The 16711-nt window shown below is 36.1% G+C and overlaps 1 protein-coding gene across 1 annotated transcript in view; it reads left to right on the top strand.

Annotated features, from left to right (window-relative positions):
- The window catches only part of COL24A1 (collagen type XXIV alpha 1 chain), a 354783-nt gene that overhangs the window by 20102 nt on the left and 317970 nt on the right, over window positions 1-16711 (top strand). The window contains exons 5-6 of the mRNA XM_063105785.1: window positions 9045-9098; window positions 15086-15139. Coding sequence (XP_062961855.1) covers window positions 9045-9098; window positions 15086-15139 — 108 coding nt within the window. The remainder of the gene's footprint in view (window positions 1-9044; window positions 9099-15085; window positions 15140-16711) is intronic.

Here is a 16711-nt window from a genome sequence, read left to right as displayed (position 1 = left end):
ATCATTATTTATTATGCTACATCATTATTTTGAAAAATGGTAGAGAAAAATAAAGGGAAAGAATCAAGACTTCCCTAAAAAATTACCATGCCTTTCTTATAGAATTGAACCTCTAGGTAACCAAATAGTTGATAAAGGGACGTTTCTCTTTATAGAAAAAGGTAGTAAATAAAGAATGAATGCTAGAATTAAAAATCACTATTTTTGCAATCTCAATGAAGAAAAGGCTGAAAAACAACAATCCAGTAAATACAATGCCTTGAGGCAGAAGGCAGCTTGGCAATTTTTGAGGAACAGCTGAATGTGGTAAGTGGTAGAAGTATGATCAGAGAGGTAGTAGGAGTCAATTATGTAGGAACTTTTAGGTAAGGATTTTGGTTTGATTTTACTCTATGTTGGATATTCATTGAAGAGTTCTAAGCAGATAAATGACATCATCTGATTTATATTGTAGAAGGATAATTCTGGCTGTCATGTGAAGAATAGATTTAGGTGGGGGAAAGGTAGAAATAAGGACAGCAGTTTGGAGTCTACTGGCCTACCCTAGTCTATGCCATTGGAGATGAAGGCAAGGATGAGGGTGTTAGAAGACTTGGTGAGAAATGGTAAAAATCTTCATATATTCTGAATTACAGTCAGCATGATTTGCTGATGGATTACATATGTAGTGTGAAAGCGAAGAGTCAAATATAATTGTAAGGCTTGAGCCATTGAACAGCTGATATTATGAGTGCTGCCCTCTACTGGAATGAGGACGAACATGTTTTCAAGTTTTTGTTTGTGTGTTGGTATGGTTTTAACGTTTGTCCTCTCCAAAACTCATGTTGCAACCTAATCCCCAATGTGGCAGTATTGAAAGGTGGGGCCTTTAATAGGTTATTGGGTTGTGAGAGCCCTGTCTTCATGAATGAGTTAATCCATTCATGGACTAATGGATTAATGTGTTATTATGGGAGTGGGACTAGTGGCTTTACAGGAAGTAAAAGAGAGACCTGAACCAGCATGTGCAGCCCCCTTGCCATGTGATGCCTTGTGCCACCTCTGGACTCTGTTTGGGTTTTGCCTGGGAGGAAATCAAGGGTTCACTTTCATTAATATTTTTAAAGAACCAACTTTTGGCTTTGTTAATTTTCTCTGTGGAATATTGAGGTTTTTCATTGATTTCAGCTCTTTATTATTTCCTTCCTTCTACTTATTCTGCACTTAATTTATTCTTCATTTTCTAGCTTCTTAAGGTGGAAAGTTAAATTAATGATTTAAAAACTTTCTTTTCTAATAGAAGCCTTTAAAGCTATAAAATTCCCTCTTAAGGACTGATTTAGCTGCATCTCACAAAATTTGACATTGTATTTTCAAATTCATTCAGATAGAAATTTATGCTTTCTTCCTTGACCCATGGGTTACTTAGAAGTATGTTGTTTTGTTTATTATTGGTTTCTAATTTAGTTTCTTTGTGATCAGAGAGCACTTCCTGGAATAATTCAATCTTGTAAAATTTACCCAGCATGTGCTCCATCTTGGTAAACATTCCATACGTATTTGAAAAGATTGTGTATTTTGCAGTTGTCTGGTGAAGTGTTCTATAGACGTCAGTTAGATTGTTGTGGTTGGTGATGGTGTTAAAATTTTCTCTATATTTACTGTTTGTTTTTTGTTGTTTTTAATTTCATCTACTTCTATTAATTACAGAGATGTATTAAAATATGTAACTATGATTTTGCATTTGTTTATTTCTCCCGTTAGTTCTGTTAGTGTTTGCTTCACGTATTTTGCAGCTCTGTGCTCTGTGTTTAAGGATTGTTGTCTTCCTTATGAACTGACACTTTTTATCATTATCAAATGTCTGACTTCATCTCTAGTAATACTGCTTCTTAAAGTCTAGTTTGTCTGATGGAAATGGAGGCACAGCACTTTTTTAATGCTTATTGTTTGCCTCGTATAAATATTTCTATTCCTTTACCTATCTGTGTTCGATATTTAAAATGCATCTCTTATACACAACATGTAGTTGTATCTTACCCTTTTTCATCCAGTCTGATACTCTCTGATTTTTAATTGAAGTATTAAGTCCACTTGCGTTTGTATAATTATTGGTATGATTGGGTCTTGCCCTACCATGTTGCCATTTCTTTCCCATTTATCCAGTCTATTCTTTGTTCCTCTCTTCTTCCTTTTCTGCTTTCTTTTGGGTTTATCAAATATTCTTTACTATTCCATTTGATTTCTCTATTGACATTTAAGCTATATCTCTTTATCTATCTACCTACCTACATATCTATGTATGTGGTTGCTCTAGGAATTACAATATGTATCTTAACTTATTATCATTTACTTAGAGTAAATATGAGAGCAGTCATGTAAAATATAAGAACATTGTGACATTATGACTACATTTACTCACCACCCCCATCTTTTGTGCTTTGTTGTCATTTATTTTACATCTATATCATTATAAATCCCACAGTACAATGTTACAATTTTTGCATTACATAATCAGTCTTTTAAAGAAATTAAGAGAGAGGAAAAAAACCACAATTAACAGAAGAAAAAAAAGTGGGGGGAGAGTTATTCATATTTCCTCATCTATTTCCATTTCGAATGCTCTTTATTCCTTACTAGAGTCCTGGGTTTCTGTTGTGTGTCACTGCTTGTTAGCTGGTAGAAGTTCCTTCTACATTTGTAATGAAGTTCTGCTGGTGATGAATTCTCTTGGTTTTTATTTACCTGAAATGTGTTTTGTTGTCTACATTCTTTGGAGGATATAGAGTATAAAAATCTGAGTTGAGAGTATTTTTCTTTCAGCACTTTACACCTATTGTTCATCTTTTGGTTTACGTTGTATCTGCTGAGAAGTTAGCCATCGTTACCTGAATGTAATATATCGTTTTTCACTGGCTGCTTTTGAGAATCTTCTATTTGTCTTTGTCTTTCAGCAGTTTGACTATAATGTATGTAGGGGTGGTTTCCATTAGATATTTCTTGTTTTGAGTTCACTAAATGTCTTGGACATATAAGATGTTTTATTCCAACAAATTTGGGAGATTTCTGGACATTATTTCTTCAAATAATATTTCTATCCCATTCTTTCTTTCCTTTCCTTCTGGGATGCTAATTACATGTTTATTAGACTATTTAATATTGTCCCACAGGCCACTGAACCCTGTTCATTTTTGCCAAGTTTTTCCTTTCTCTGTGTTAGATTAGGTAATTTTTTATGGATTTGCCCTTAAATTCACTAATCCTTTGTTCAGTCTTCTCCAAAATGCTGTTAATCTCATCCAGTAGATTTTTTGTTTCAGTATTGTACTCTCTGCTTTAGAATTCTAATTGGTTCTTTTTACATAGTTTTCATTTATCTGCTGGTTTCCATATGCAGTCACTATGACCATCTTTTCCTCTAAGTCCTTGAACATGTTTATAATAATTAATTTCAGATCTTCAACTGCTAATTTCAACACTGGGGCCTCTTGAGGTCTATTTGTATTGACCCTTATTTCTTTTTAAACTTAGGTCAGATATCCCTTTTCTTTGTATGTGTAGAAAATCTTGATTATAGTGGATATTATGGATGATATATTGAAGAGACTTTAGATTCTGTTATCTCCTTTGAGGTCCTTTGAAGACTGTTGAGTTTTATTGTGTAGGCAGTTAAATAACTGTCTTATCACCTTAAATGTGTACAGGTTTAGTAACTTCTTTTCAAGGACAGATTTGTTTCAGTTTTGCTCTTAGTGTGAGTCCATTATCCAAGGATCTAGTATTTACTTCTAAAGTATGGCCCTTTCTGAATGTGAATGGAAGTTTATTTATCAGGGCATTTATGATGTCCCTCTAAAATGATGTGGCTTAAACCCCAAGCTGTTTTCCCTGTGGTGACCAGCAGCTGAAAGTTATGTTCAATTCTTTTAGCTTTCCAGCTGTTGTTTTCTGCTGAGTTCTTTGGAGTCTTCCTCATGCAAGCACATATCAAGGTCAACCCAAGGATTGAAGGAGTCTATATCCAGGTTTTGGGAGAAGCTCCCTTCTTTCTTTCTTCTTAGGATTTTTTCCCTCAATTTACAGTCATTCTGGTAGCCCTATACTCTGACCTCTAACACCATCAGCCAAGACATGTATGGTTTTAGGCTTGCAGAATATGCAGACTGGAGAGTATCCTGAGGTGAAAAGCTGTATAAATGGGTATTACAGCAAGTGTTGTTCTCTTCTTTGAAGTGTTGAATCCCCTCCAATGTATCCTGTTTGGGGTCGCTCTCCTGTGTTCTCAAATAATCATTTTATGTATCTTGTCCTTACTTTGTAATTGTTATCTGCATGAAGATTACACATGCTACTTTGTCACTTCCTGAACCACAACTCCCAAGAGTTCATTTTTTGGACATATCCAACTTGAGATAACTGTTGGACATGCAAGCAGAGATACAAGAAGGATATACAGATCTGGAGTTCAGGGAGATATCATAGCTAGAAATTTACATTTTGGAGTCATCAGTGTATATATGGAATTTAAATCTATAGAACTAACAAGATTACCTAGGGATGAATGGTGATAGTGAAGTGTCCAAGGACTAAGTCTTGGGGCACACCAGAGTTTAATTTATTAAAAATAAGAGTAAGAACTAGCAAAAAAGATTGAGCAAAAGTGACCAGTGAGGTAGGATAGTGGTAGGTACAAAAGCCTAATTGGAGTAGGTCCAAGACAAAATGGAAAGAGAAGAAGTCTCTTAGTTAACATAGACAACTTTCTAGGAGGTTTGCTCTAAAAGTCAGTAGAGTAATGATGTAGAGAAGTGAGACGTGGCCTCAAGGAAAGTCATTTTTACAAGATGAGAGAAATTACAGTGTGTTTACTTGGTGACAGAAATTATCCTGGAGAGAAGAAAAATTAAAATAATGGGGCCGAGCCCGTGGCGCACTTGGTAGAGTGCTGTGCTGGCAGCGCGGCAACGCTCCCGCCGCGGGTTCGGATCCTGTATAGGACTGACCAGTGCACTCACTGGCTGAGTGCCGGTCACGAAAAAACGACAAAAAAAAAAAAAAAAAAAATGAATGCAGGGAAGACAGTGCACCAATGATTCCTCGTAAAAGAGAATATGGATTTAGTGGTTTAATGAGAAAAGATAGACTATTTTAGAACCTACTTAATGTATTTGCTTGTGAGAGCTTCTGAAAGTTCAAAGCAAGCTAATCAGCTGAGAGCGAAGAGAGAGAAGGAGTTATGGAATAATCATCTATAAAAATGGGAAAGTGAATTGACTAAGGCAATTATTGGACATACCCAATAAAAAACAATCAATCAATGTAAGATGTCACAAATTTAAAGTGAGATTTATCAGCATGATTGTTTTCTCTTAGTCACATTCAGATGCTGGTGGAAAGGGAGAGAATAGATGTGGAGTTTAAGTTCAAGAACGGCCAGGTAAGCTTATAAGACAGAGAGAGAAAGGGGAAATGGGGTTGTTTAATGTATACAAGGGAGTGATTATAAGGTCAGAACCTTGTATTTAGGCTGGCTTAAGAAGTAAGTGAAAGCACAGAGGGTATGAGATAGTGAAAATGTGGTGGGACCCACAGATTAACAGTTTCAGTGGGTCAAATAATTGTTAAAATTGTGGGGGCTTAGAAAAAATGGAGCTAAAAAGATAGGAAATGTTGGTTAGAGAGTATAATTGAGATTATGGATCTGGTGTAGTTATTAATAATGTCAAAGTCAAGAATATCCAAATGTTGCTACCTCAAGGTTGGTCATTTAGTGTTTCCTTTGTGGTGTTCTCCCAATTAGTTCATCCACCCCCTAAATTTTTTAATTCCAAATTCATTTTCATTAAAGTTTTGATGCTCCATTAATAATTCACTCAAGAGTTATGTTCTCTGCTTTCCAACATGACAACAGTTGTAAAATTCATTTTAATAATGATTTTCATTAGGCTTTTATTTTTAATATTGGCTACTAACATCTTTATAATCTACAGAGATTTTGGTCCTAAATCTTGTGAACTAATTTTATTAGTTCATCTTCTGTTGCTTAGAATACTTGAAACTATGTGATTTATAAAGAAATGAAATTTATTTCTTACAGTTTTGGAGGCTGGGAAGTCTGTTGTCCAGGGGGCACATCTGATGAGGGCCTTTTTCTGGGGAGGAACTCTCTACAGAGTCCAGGGGCAACCAGGCAATCACATAGTGAGAATGGCATGAGCAAGAGAGCTAATGTGCTCACTTGCTTTCCTTATAAAACCATCAGAACCTCCCTCTGATAGTTCATTAAACCATTAACCCATTACTCCATGAATGGATTAATCCGTTCACGAGGGCACAGTCCTCACAATCCAGTCACCTCTTAAAGGCACCACCCTTCAATTGCCATAATTGGATTTCCCACCCTCTTTAACACTGTTACAGTGGGGATCAAGTTTCCAACACATGAACTTTTGGGGGAAACATTCAATCCATAGCAATAAACTAGATATGTGTTATTATTATTATTCTCATTCTGTAGAAGAGGAATCTCAAATTCAGAGATTAAATGACTTGTTCAGTCTTTTTACTCCAAACCCAGTGTTCTATTATATTGGGTGGGCTCTAATCTAATCATCTGTACTTACATGTTAATGGGTTTAGTACTTCAGGGAGTTTTCTGAGTGTGCCTAGACAGAGGGCCCTCTGGAAGTCTAATAATAGTCTAAAAGATCTGCTTTGATAAGGAGGATTTTAGACTCTAGGAAATCAGTGTGATAGGTGGGACTTTGGAATGCCTTGAGTAACAAAGTGTAGGCAACTTCCTTCTTCTCTTACTCATATTCAAAGGATATATAGCTCCTAAAAAACAAAGTTATGTAGGGATATGCAGAAGTATTGAGGTTCAAAGTCAATTATGATTAATTAATGAATTAATATATATTATATTTAATTCCAAAGGGGATTTGAAAAACCAATCAAATAAGACTCAAAGTGTGTCAGGAGTTAAAGAGTTGATACAAAATAAGGGAGAAAGTGAGGCATTTTGGAGTTTTCCTTCAACATAGAGGAGTATGCCCTACTTCCTTGACATTTCAGCTAAATTTGACATATTCAATAATCTCTGCCTCATGCATTTTATATTAGGAAGGATCAACCCACAGCTAGCCAGGTTAAGAGCATTTCCTTCATGCTGACTTGAAATTCCAGTTGTAGAACATGAGTTGATCAATTAACTCAAGCATATTTGTGTGGAGAAAAAAGAGATTTTATATATATCTCTTTGAATGTGCTGCCCAGATGTATAACACATATGAGTAAGGAATGTTCCACTTTTAAGTCTAATTTTTATTGGTCAGTTGGTTATTTTTGCCTACTCTTTTAATTTTTTTAATGGAGAATTAAATGTTAAATTATTTGATGATATTAAGAAAGCTGGTAAATAATGGAAAATTCAGATCAAACCTAAAGGTAAGAATTTTTAACATGATATTTATTAGTAAAAACATTGGCCACAAAGGATTTTATTATATTTAAACTTCTCAAGGGCTATCATTTCTTAAGTTCTTTTAAATGCTTTCTAAATCATTGCCTCAAATCAATTAGCTAGTTTTATAATAAAAGATATTAAAACCAATAAATAAGATTTTTATTGCGATATAAGAAAGAAAATTCACCCAGTTTGCCAATACTTTTCTAAGCAATCTTAAGCAAGTCAATTAATCTTTCTGGGCCTCATTGCTTCTTTCTGTACAAAATGTGATTTACTAGATTAGCTCTAATATCTCTTATAAATTCTAAGTACATTACCCTTGTTTTGTGATGAAGAGTTGATTTCTTAAATATTAAGATATCCCCAAAGCCATTTCTTAGGTCCCATAATTTTGTAACCCTGAATTTAAAATTGTAGCCTTAGTGGTAGAACTGGTAATGGCTGTGGAAGGGAAGAAGTCTGCCTAGAAAACAACCTTTTCCTTTAAATGTTCTATGACTGTAGAACACAGGGCTGCCAGTGAGGACTTATTTCTAATTTGTAAAATGAAAAGACTTACTAGGAAACATGCAGGACTTTTCTTTTAGTATTTCTTTTTTTCATTTGTCAGTTTGAGTGCTACTTAAATGCATACCTGAATATGTGAAAGAAGATATGACTATTTCCCTATCTTCCATAAAGTGAAAATAGTATTTAGAACTATCTAGGAATGGGGAATTACTTATTCCTAGTTGAGAATGGTAATGAAATGAGAATTTGAATTCTATAGATTATCCATTGTGGCCCTTATAGTTTATGAGGTGTGGCAAATAGTTTAAAAAAGAGACACTTTGCTACCATGCTTCGTAAGATTATTTTAATATTGTACCAAAAAACTCTGGCTGAAACTTAATGTTATATTTCTCTTGAAATGTAAAAGATAAAGATTCTCAGACTAAAGAAAGTATCTACATTTTTTACAGAATAAAAAGAATTTTGACAAATGCGGAGGGTTGTTTATTTTTTCTTTATTGTAAAAGTAATGCTTGTATATTGCAAGATTTTGTAAAATATTTAAACTTGGAACTATATCTTAGAATTTTAAGGATAATTATAAGCAGTTTTTTTTTTTAACTAAAGTATCTAATTTTCCAATACTAAAATAGGAATAACAAATCAATATGTCACAAAAATGGTAAAAGTAATAGAGCCTTTACCTAGGCAACTCAAAGGAAAATATTTCAATAGTAGTATAACCTTATATTTATATTGAAAATATTTCAATAGTAGTATAACCTTATATTTATTAGATATAAAAAATCAACTATGTCTAGGAAATTTTTAGAAATCTTTTCAGCATGTAAAAATAAGGCTAAGAAAAATATACATAAAAAAGTAAATAACCCATGCCATCTCAATTTAAAATATTTTTATTTAATATCGTATAATGTATATAGCATCTAATGATAAATAAGATATGTGATATATTACAAGGGTACTTCAAAAAGTTCATGGAAAGATTCATATTATCTTTTAATTCTATTTTTCCATGCACATTTTGAAATACCCTTGTATGTAATTTATGCTTCACCAAGTGTTTTATAACTGTTTTATCTAGGGCCTCAAAGGAGATCCAGGATTTTCCCCAGGTCAAGCTGTTTCTGGAGAAAAGGTAATTATTTGTCCATGAAATAAAATCATGATAATAAATTTCGAGCAATTCAAAATCATTTTTTTTATTTTTAATGTAAATTTTATCATATCACACAGAAAAGGTATCAAGAACTATTGGATTTTAATGAAGGAAGAAATATTTGAAGGATTAAGTAAATTATATCACCAGCTTAATTTATTTATTTGAATTTTATCATCAGTTTTATTGAATGTCCACTGTGGACTGCCATTGTGATACTTGCCAATTAGGAGTGGATGGGATAAAAAATTGGAGCAGGATATGGTCCTAACCTCAAAGATTTTGCTGTTAATATACATATACACAATAATATATAAGTTCCAATGCCTTTTTATATCTTTTTAGGATAGTTCCACATACCTTGTCTTAAGTACCACAGTAACGCTTTTTAAGAGAAGCAGTCATCATTGTCTTGTTACATGGCGAGAAGACAGAATTCATAGATTTTAAATGGCTTGTCACGAGGATAGTAAGTGGCAGAATAAATGATATATCCATATTTTCTGACTTCTAGTGTAGTAGGCTTTCCATTTCACTGTAATGCTCTCACATACAAACATGCACACATTTAGGTAAAAACTATTGTTTTAAAGTAAAGATGGCAACAAAATCTTTACTGGGAGGAAGATGCTATTTTCCAGTTACGATAAATACAAATGGAGTCTTTAGGAAGACATGTGGGAAGCTTTGTTAGACAAGCACTTGATAAATGCAATACAAATATAGAATGTTTTTGTTTATGTGGTATATATTCACAAAGTTTAAAAATCCCTGAACAATTTTGGTGGTTCCAGGGTTAAAATCTGACCTTTACATTGGCTTACAGAAACTCCTGTAAACTTTTTAAAAAATCACATCATTAGTTGGCCAAACTAAATTTCCGTGTGAGAATAAAGGTCCTAGAGATTCAACTGGGAATTCCCATAAGAGCAATGGAGTCCAGAGAACAAGCTGCAACAGTCCCAGAGAACGTATCAACACAGGAGTCTCCTGGGAATCTAAATACCCAGGGAAAAAACATTGCTTCAAGAACTGCCCATTCCACCAGATACTCCTTGTGCCCCAGATCAAGAATGGGATCACCTTAAGGAATAGCTGGCCACTGAGTTGAAGGCAGTGTGGCACAACCAAAAGCCACCTCTTTCCAGATCAGTGCCCCATGGTTCTGCACACCAGGCCTCCAAGGTCTCACAACACAGTGGGTGTTGCGTTCAGGTGGAGGCCAGTGTGAACAACCCCAGCCTGGAGAAGGAACCCTGGCACCCTGAGCCCCAAAGCCCTGGCAAGAGCAAGGACTCAGCCCATGTCCCACTGCTGGCAGAAAAGACAGAAGACCCAGGAAAACCCAAAGCAGCAGGGGACTATGGAGAAGGGGATGCAAGGTTTGGGCTCTCTTCAATCAGAGAAGAAAGACACCCTGCTGAAGATCAGAAACCAGCAGGGATGCTTCTGAATAGGACATTCCAAGGCTCCAGAAGTTGGAGCCATAGCTTTCATCCTGCTGATCCCTGTCGTCGCAGCCCCCAGCATTACCCTCAGCCTAAACTCCCAGAGCTACCTCCAGGAGTCCCTGGGGGGGAAAGAATCTGAGAATGACCTGCAAGACAGTCAAACCAAGATAAATGTTGTCCTCAAACCGGCAAGGATTCCTGAGAATGCCCAGCCTGTGGTGCCGCAGGCTTCACGTGGCCAGCCCTTTCTGGGTCAAGTAATTCAGGGTAAGCAGTGGCATGGCCAAATTTTGCAAGGTCAGGTTTTTCAGGGGCAAGCAATGCCAGTCCATACTCACAAGAGGCCCAGAATTCCAGAATCTAACTTAAGAAATAAGATTAAATCCTTTCTGCACTGTTTTAGCCCCATGTTCTCTACAGCTGAGAAAGTGGTCAAAGCCAGAAAAGAAAGTGTTGAAAAAAGCCCGGCTCCAGCCAAAATCCCCACGGGGAAAACTAAGACAGAGAAGCCAACAGGGCATCCCAGGGCCCAGTCTTTCCCCACTGAGAAGCCAGTGGGCCTGGCCCTCTTGGATGGTCCCTGTTCCCCTGACTATAAGCTCCGGCTATGCTCCAGCCAATGTGGCTCTTCAGTTGTGGGCCACCCCTGCCACTGCCCTTGGTACTACCCTCAAGTGGATTGTGCCACTCTATCAAGAAACCCTCCCTAGATCCCACCCTCACCTCAGACAGAAATACTGGTCTGCTTGAGAACACCCAGGGCAATGAAAAAGAGTTTGTAGGCTCCCCAACTGCATCCCTTGAAGAGAACTGTTATTGTCATTTCCATTAATGTACAGAGCGCCACCTGAAATACATTCCATATCTGTAAGCAAAAAAACAAAACAAACAAACAAAAAATTACATCATAATAATGTACATTACAGATATTATACTAACAAGTAAATCCTCAAAAAATTTTTAATCTAGAATTTTAGTAATTTTATTAGTGTGATGGAACTGAGTTCACTGAGACTAAATAACTTAGAAGAGGAATGGAGGTTTATTACTAGAAACAGTATTTTCATTGGTCTCTTAATTATTGCAAAGAAGAAAAAATCCTGCAATATGAGAAAGAAACATAAATGCCATCTTTAAAAATATCTAAATATAGTACATTTAACTTCTTCTTAAAATTTAGAAATTAGAGATCCACTCTGTTTTGGTGACTGTGTTGAATAAACCCCCCAGATTAAACATTCACATGTGTATCTTTCCTTGCGGCTTCTCTGTACTAAATACAGGGTGGAGCAGTATGGGAGCTGAGGCTTGGAAGTATGTCAGTCTTCTTTAACTTTCGAATTACTCATATACTAATTGTGGATAATACTATATAAGAGAAATGTAGTGAGATATAAAATTTAATAGCATGTTGCTATTGAGCTTTAAGTGAAATCTTTTAAAATTGAGAGATGCATTTCTAAAATGGTAAAATTTACATTCTCTTAGAAATTGTATTTACATTAAACTGAGGAGACAGGAGATTAGCTATATACATAAATCTGAATACAAATAAAATGCAAACATTAAAGTGGGAAGTAGAGAAGAATTGGAAAAACATGGTATTTTAACTATCTAGCCATTTTTACAGTAAATATATGGTCAGTGAATAAGTGAAATGCAGAGGCTAGTCCTTCACCATGTAACATCCACTAAGTAACATCTATAATAGACCATAGACAAGTTTTTAAGCCCTTTTGGGACCTTAAGGGTATGCATAGTTAATTTTTAAATAGTGTAGTTTTTCTTTTCCCATAAGACACATCAGATGATACCATCATCAACACCATCATCCTCATTTTTCGGATATAGTAACTTTGAAGAGAAATTAAGTGATTCATCCATGATTAGGTAGTGGGAGGGTATCAGCCTCCAGTCTCCCATTTCCTAGTGCAGTTTTCTTTTCCCTCTATCACAGTAATAAATGTAAAAAAAAAAAAAAAAAAGTTACTGGTATAAATCAGTCATCCCATCCCAAATAGAATCCATCTTAGTAAAACTTGGAGAAAAAGCATTAAAATGAATATCAGAACAAATGGAAAAGCACTCTGTTGTTAATAATCAGAAACATACATTTCTCTTCTGATTGTTTAATTTGATGACATATTGAAGTAGATAATGCCCTAAAAACTAAGCAGAACATAAACAATTACTAAGGAGTTTATTTGGATTATCATCTAAGTATTCTTTCTTTTCATTCTAACAAAACATATTCTTTTTTAATGTGCAGTAAATTTGTTAAAGTGTAAAGAGGGAGAGAGAGGAAGGTGAAGAAAAAAGTGGACCTTGAATAAACTGTCTCAGGATGATTCATGTTTCCATCTCTACTTTCTCCCCAACTCTTTTTGACCCACGTTTTTTTTCCCCTTGTCAATTCACACAGCCTCCCCTGTGTCACTTCTACCTGCCACCAACTCTTTTTACCTCTCACTGGTGTACTTTCTCCTTCCTTCGCAAAGATGGGCTCTCGGGTCCTCATCAAGATGAGGGAAGATGGCCCTAATTGGTAAAGTATAGTCTGTCCGAGCCAATCACATGGACTTCCTAGTGAAGTTTCACTGAAGTTACTCCCCTGTGGGAGGTTCTGTGGAGTGGGAACCACACAAGGGAAAGCACCCGCACAGCCCCGAAGCAGAAGTGTCCCTTCTCCAGTGCGTCAGGTCATCCCAGCCACGCCCTCTATGGTCCTCCAGGTTCAGTCTGGGAATTCTACCATGTCAGTCCTCACGGAGTAGGAGTGGGGAAGAGCCTGCCACAGCTGCCTCACAAAACCCTTGTAGAATTTTAAAAGAAACTCCTTTAGGTTTAAAAAATATGTAGACCTTGGGCTGACAGGAATTCCTAGAGTGAAGAATAGCAGAGAAAAAGTAGCAAGGTCAGGGAGATGGGAAAATACAGTCAAGGTATTCAGCATTGGAAGAGATAAAGACCAGGAGCCTCAGCAAAGGGCTCAAAAGGGCTCAGAAAGGAGGTGAAACTTGAACTAGATTGTGAAGATTAGAAATGAATGTAGCGTGAATGACATCAAAATTACTCAGCCATAAAAAAGAATGACATCCTTCCATTTGCAGCAGTCTGGATGGGCTTGGAGAAAATTATGTAAAGCAAAATAAGCCAGAAAGAGAAATACTGCATGTTCTTATTCATATGTGGGAGCTAAAATAAAATGGTAATAATGGTAAGTTGAACTTTTAAAAGTAGATAGTAGAACTCATTCCAGAGGAGAGGGTCTGAGGAGGCCTGATGTCTGGTCTCAACCCGCCCTGTCCTCTTATCAGGTTCTTGACTCTGCCACACAGGAAAGAATTCAAGAGCACAGACATAGTAGAAAGTGAGAACAGGTTTAATGTAAGGAATAATGCATACAGATTTCACAGAGAAAGTATGGCCTAGCTCCAGAGACTGAGCAGGGCCCACACCAAATTTTGTATAAAAGTAAGAAATGCACACTTAATGTTTTGTACAGAGTGCAGTCTGGCTCAAGAGAGTGAGCAGCTGCTTGCTGAGAGTAAGTTTACACAGAAAGCAAATATATACACCTCAGCCAATGGAGTGCAGGTTGGCCCCAGGAAAGTGCGCAGCAACCCCATCTCCTACCAGGATTCCACTTTTATAGTTTTGCTATCTAATATATACTCATGCTATCTAATGATTATTCACCTAAGGGTGTGGTTCCCAGTTATGTAACATAGTCTTGCATGTGCTCAGTTGGTTTTCTTTTAGGGCTTGTTCATTGGTCAAATCCTATTACACGCACCAGACATATTCAAGAATATTCTGTGTTCTTTAGCACCTTTAGTGAAAGGTCATTCAAAGGATAAATTCCACTTTACTGAGCATGCTCAGCTACTAGGGTTATATAACCCCTTTCTACTGAGCATTCCCAGCCACTGGATTTGCATAAGTCAGCCCCCTGAGGTCTCAATTTCCCTTTGTTGGTGCCCAAAATGCATCCAATAAGCAACAGTAACTCTCCTCTAGGGAAGGTCCTAAAGGAGGGGCCTGAGACCTTGGGAAGTGGCCTAAAACCCAGAGGTGTGTCCTAAAATCTAAACCCTTGGAAACTAAACACTTCCTATCTCAGAACTGTGGTTACAAGAGGGAGGGAAGGGGAAGGGGGACGTTTATATTGGTGTACAGCAGTGCTAGGCATCTATAATTAACAATAATTTTTTGTATGTTGTCAAATGGCTAAAAAAGAGGAGCTTAAATGTTCTCATCACAAAGAAACGATACATTTTTGTGATGATGAATTTGCTAACTATCCTGAACTAATCACTATACATTGTGTACATGTATTGAAATAGAACTCTGTACCCCATAAATATGTACAATGTTTCAATTAAATAAAAATAATATTAAAAGATGTGCTCAAATTCGATAAATGTCATTTACTGACTTGAAAATAAAAGATTAAAGAAAGCTCTAATTTTCAATTCTTTTTCATGAAATTAAACCTCTGTGTTTTGTTTACAGGGTGATCATGGCCTTTCTGGATTAATGGGCCCCCCTGGTATGCAAGGTGATAAGGTAAAATGCAGTTTTACTTTGACATAGTTGGATACCATATGATCTGGAAGCTCTGTACCTACTACGCTTGATCTCATTCTGAAGTTGACCCCTCAACCAATGTTTTAGTTTTTTTTCTTAGCAAAAGGAAATTAATCCAGGAAAGTGCCCCGAGAGGCAGAATCTTATGAAAAGCAAAAGAAGACCATTTAGTTAATGATGGGCACAAAATCCACATGCAGGAAGAAGTCAAAGTCACTGAAAGAATATTGAAGCTTTCCCCTTTTAAAATTATATTAGGGTAATGCCTACCTCTGAGACTCTGCAGTCACTTTTATATGCCCAAAGTGAGGTTCACTTATTTATGGGTAATAGACTTGGATTTTTTATGGAGTTCTGATTTTATTGGGAAATAATTTCTGCCATGATGTATAATAATTTCTGCCAAATGTGAGGCTCAAAGGGTAGGGTGGAAGTGAGGATTGGGGATAGCTAGTAAAAAGCGTAGTCATATGCATATGTTCTGACCAGCTGTTGTAATTATTTCATAAATTATGTTGTGCAGTTTCCCAGATTAACACAAGTATATATTCTCTTCTATTCAGATTTTTTTCCCCCAAACACTAAGTTGTTGATTTTCTGCAGGGAATTAGGAAGCTGCAAAATTTCTTTCAAAATATTGTACAGCAGTATTTGACTTGATATGGATATCTAAATACATACAGTAGTGAGCTGTGCTGGTGTATTAGTGTGTCATTTTACTTTCCTGTTGGGAGGTTGGTATTCAGGCTATGGTTGATTGATTCAAATACTATCTTCCATTTTCTAGGTCCCATCTACCTTGGACAGATTGCTTAATCTCTCTAAGCTTCAGTTAATGTTACATGGAATGAGATAATCCATGTAATACAGTGTCTGACAAATAGCCGGCCCACAATAAATGTTAACCATCAACTATCTATCTGGTTTTGGAAAGAATCCTGACCTCTTTTGATTTCCTTCATAACACCTGTTAAAGGACTGAATTATAAAATCATGAAAAAGGTTTCGATCTCATGAGAGTATTTTCTCTCCAGTGACCACACCATTATTTTTATGGCCTTCAGACTAGTCTTCATCCTCGACAGTAGTTAAAAATCCGACAACTTCCTTGAGTTTGATTGCCCCCAGGGAGACATGAAACTGTAGAGTGATCATTTCTAAAAGAATTAGCCTGATATGCAGTCATGAATCTGTTCAATGCTACTAAGTATACCTCTGACTACTCTCATACCTCTCAGGAACTATGCTGATGTATAGCATCAAATGAAGAAGATCACATAGTACGGAAATTATCTTCGTTATTTTATTTGATTCTAAATATACAGTAATTGCATTCTACACAATGACACTGAGTATGAGGGAAGAATAAACTAATCATGACTTTCTGTTGTTAAATGATGCCTGTGGTTCATGAAATTAGCAATCCAGGAAGAGAAGCACTAAGTAAATTTTGAGTAGTTTTTGTGTAGAATATGTAACATGCTCTCTCTGAGAAGAATTATAGTTTATAGACAAGAAAAAAAGACTGATTTTGATCATTAGAGCAGATTA

Source organism: Cynocephalus volans, chromosome 8, assembly GCF_027409185.1.
Source record: "Cynocephalus volans isolate mCynVol1 chromosome 8, mCynVol1.pri, whole genome shotgun sequence".
Lineage (NCBI taxonomy): Eukaryota > Metazoa > Chordata > Mammalia > Dermoptera > Cynocephalidae > Cynocephalus > Cynocephalus volans.
Note: the sequence above shows the minus strand (reverse complement) of the source record. Positions and strands in the feature narration are given on the sequence as shown.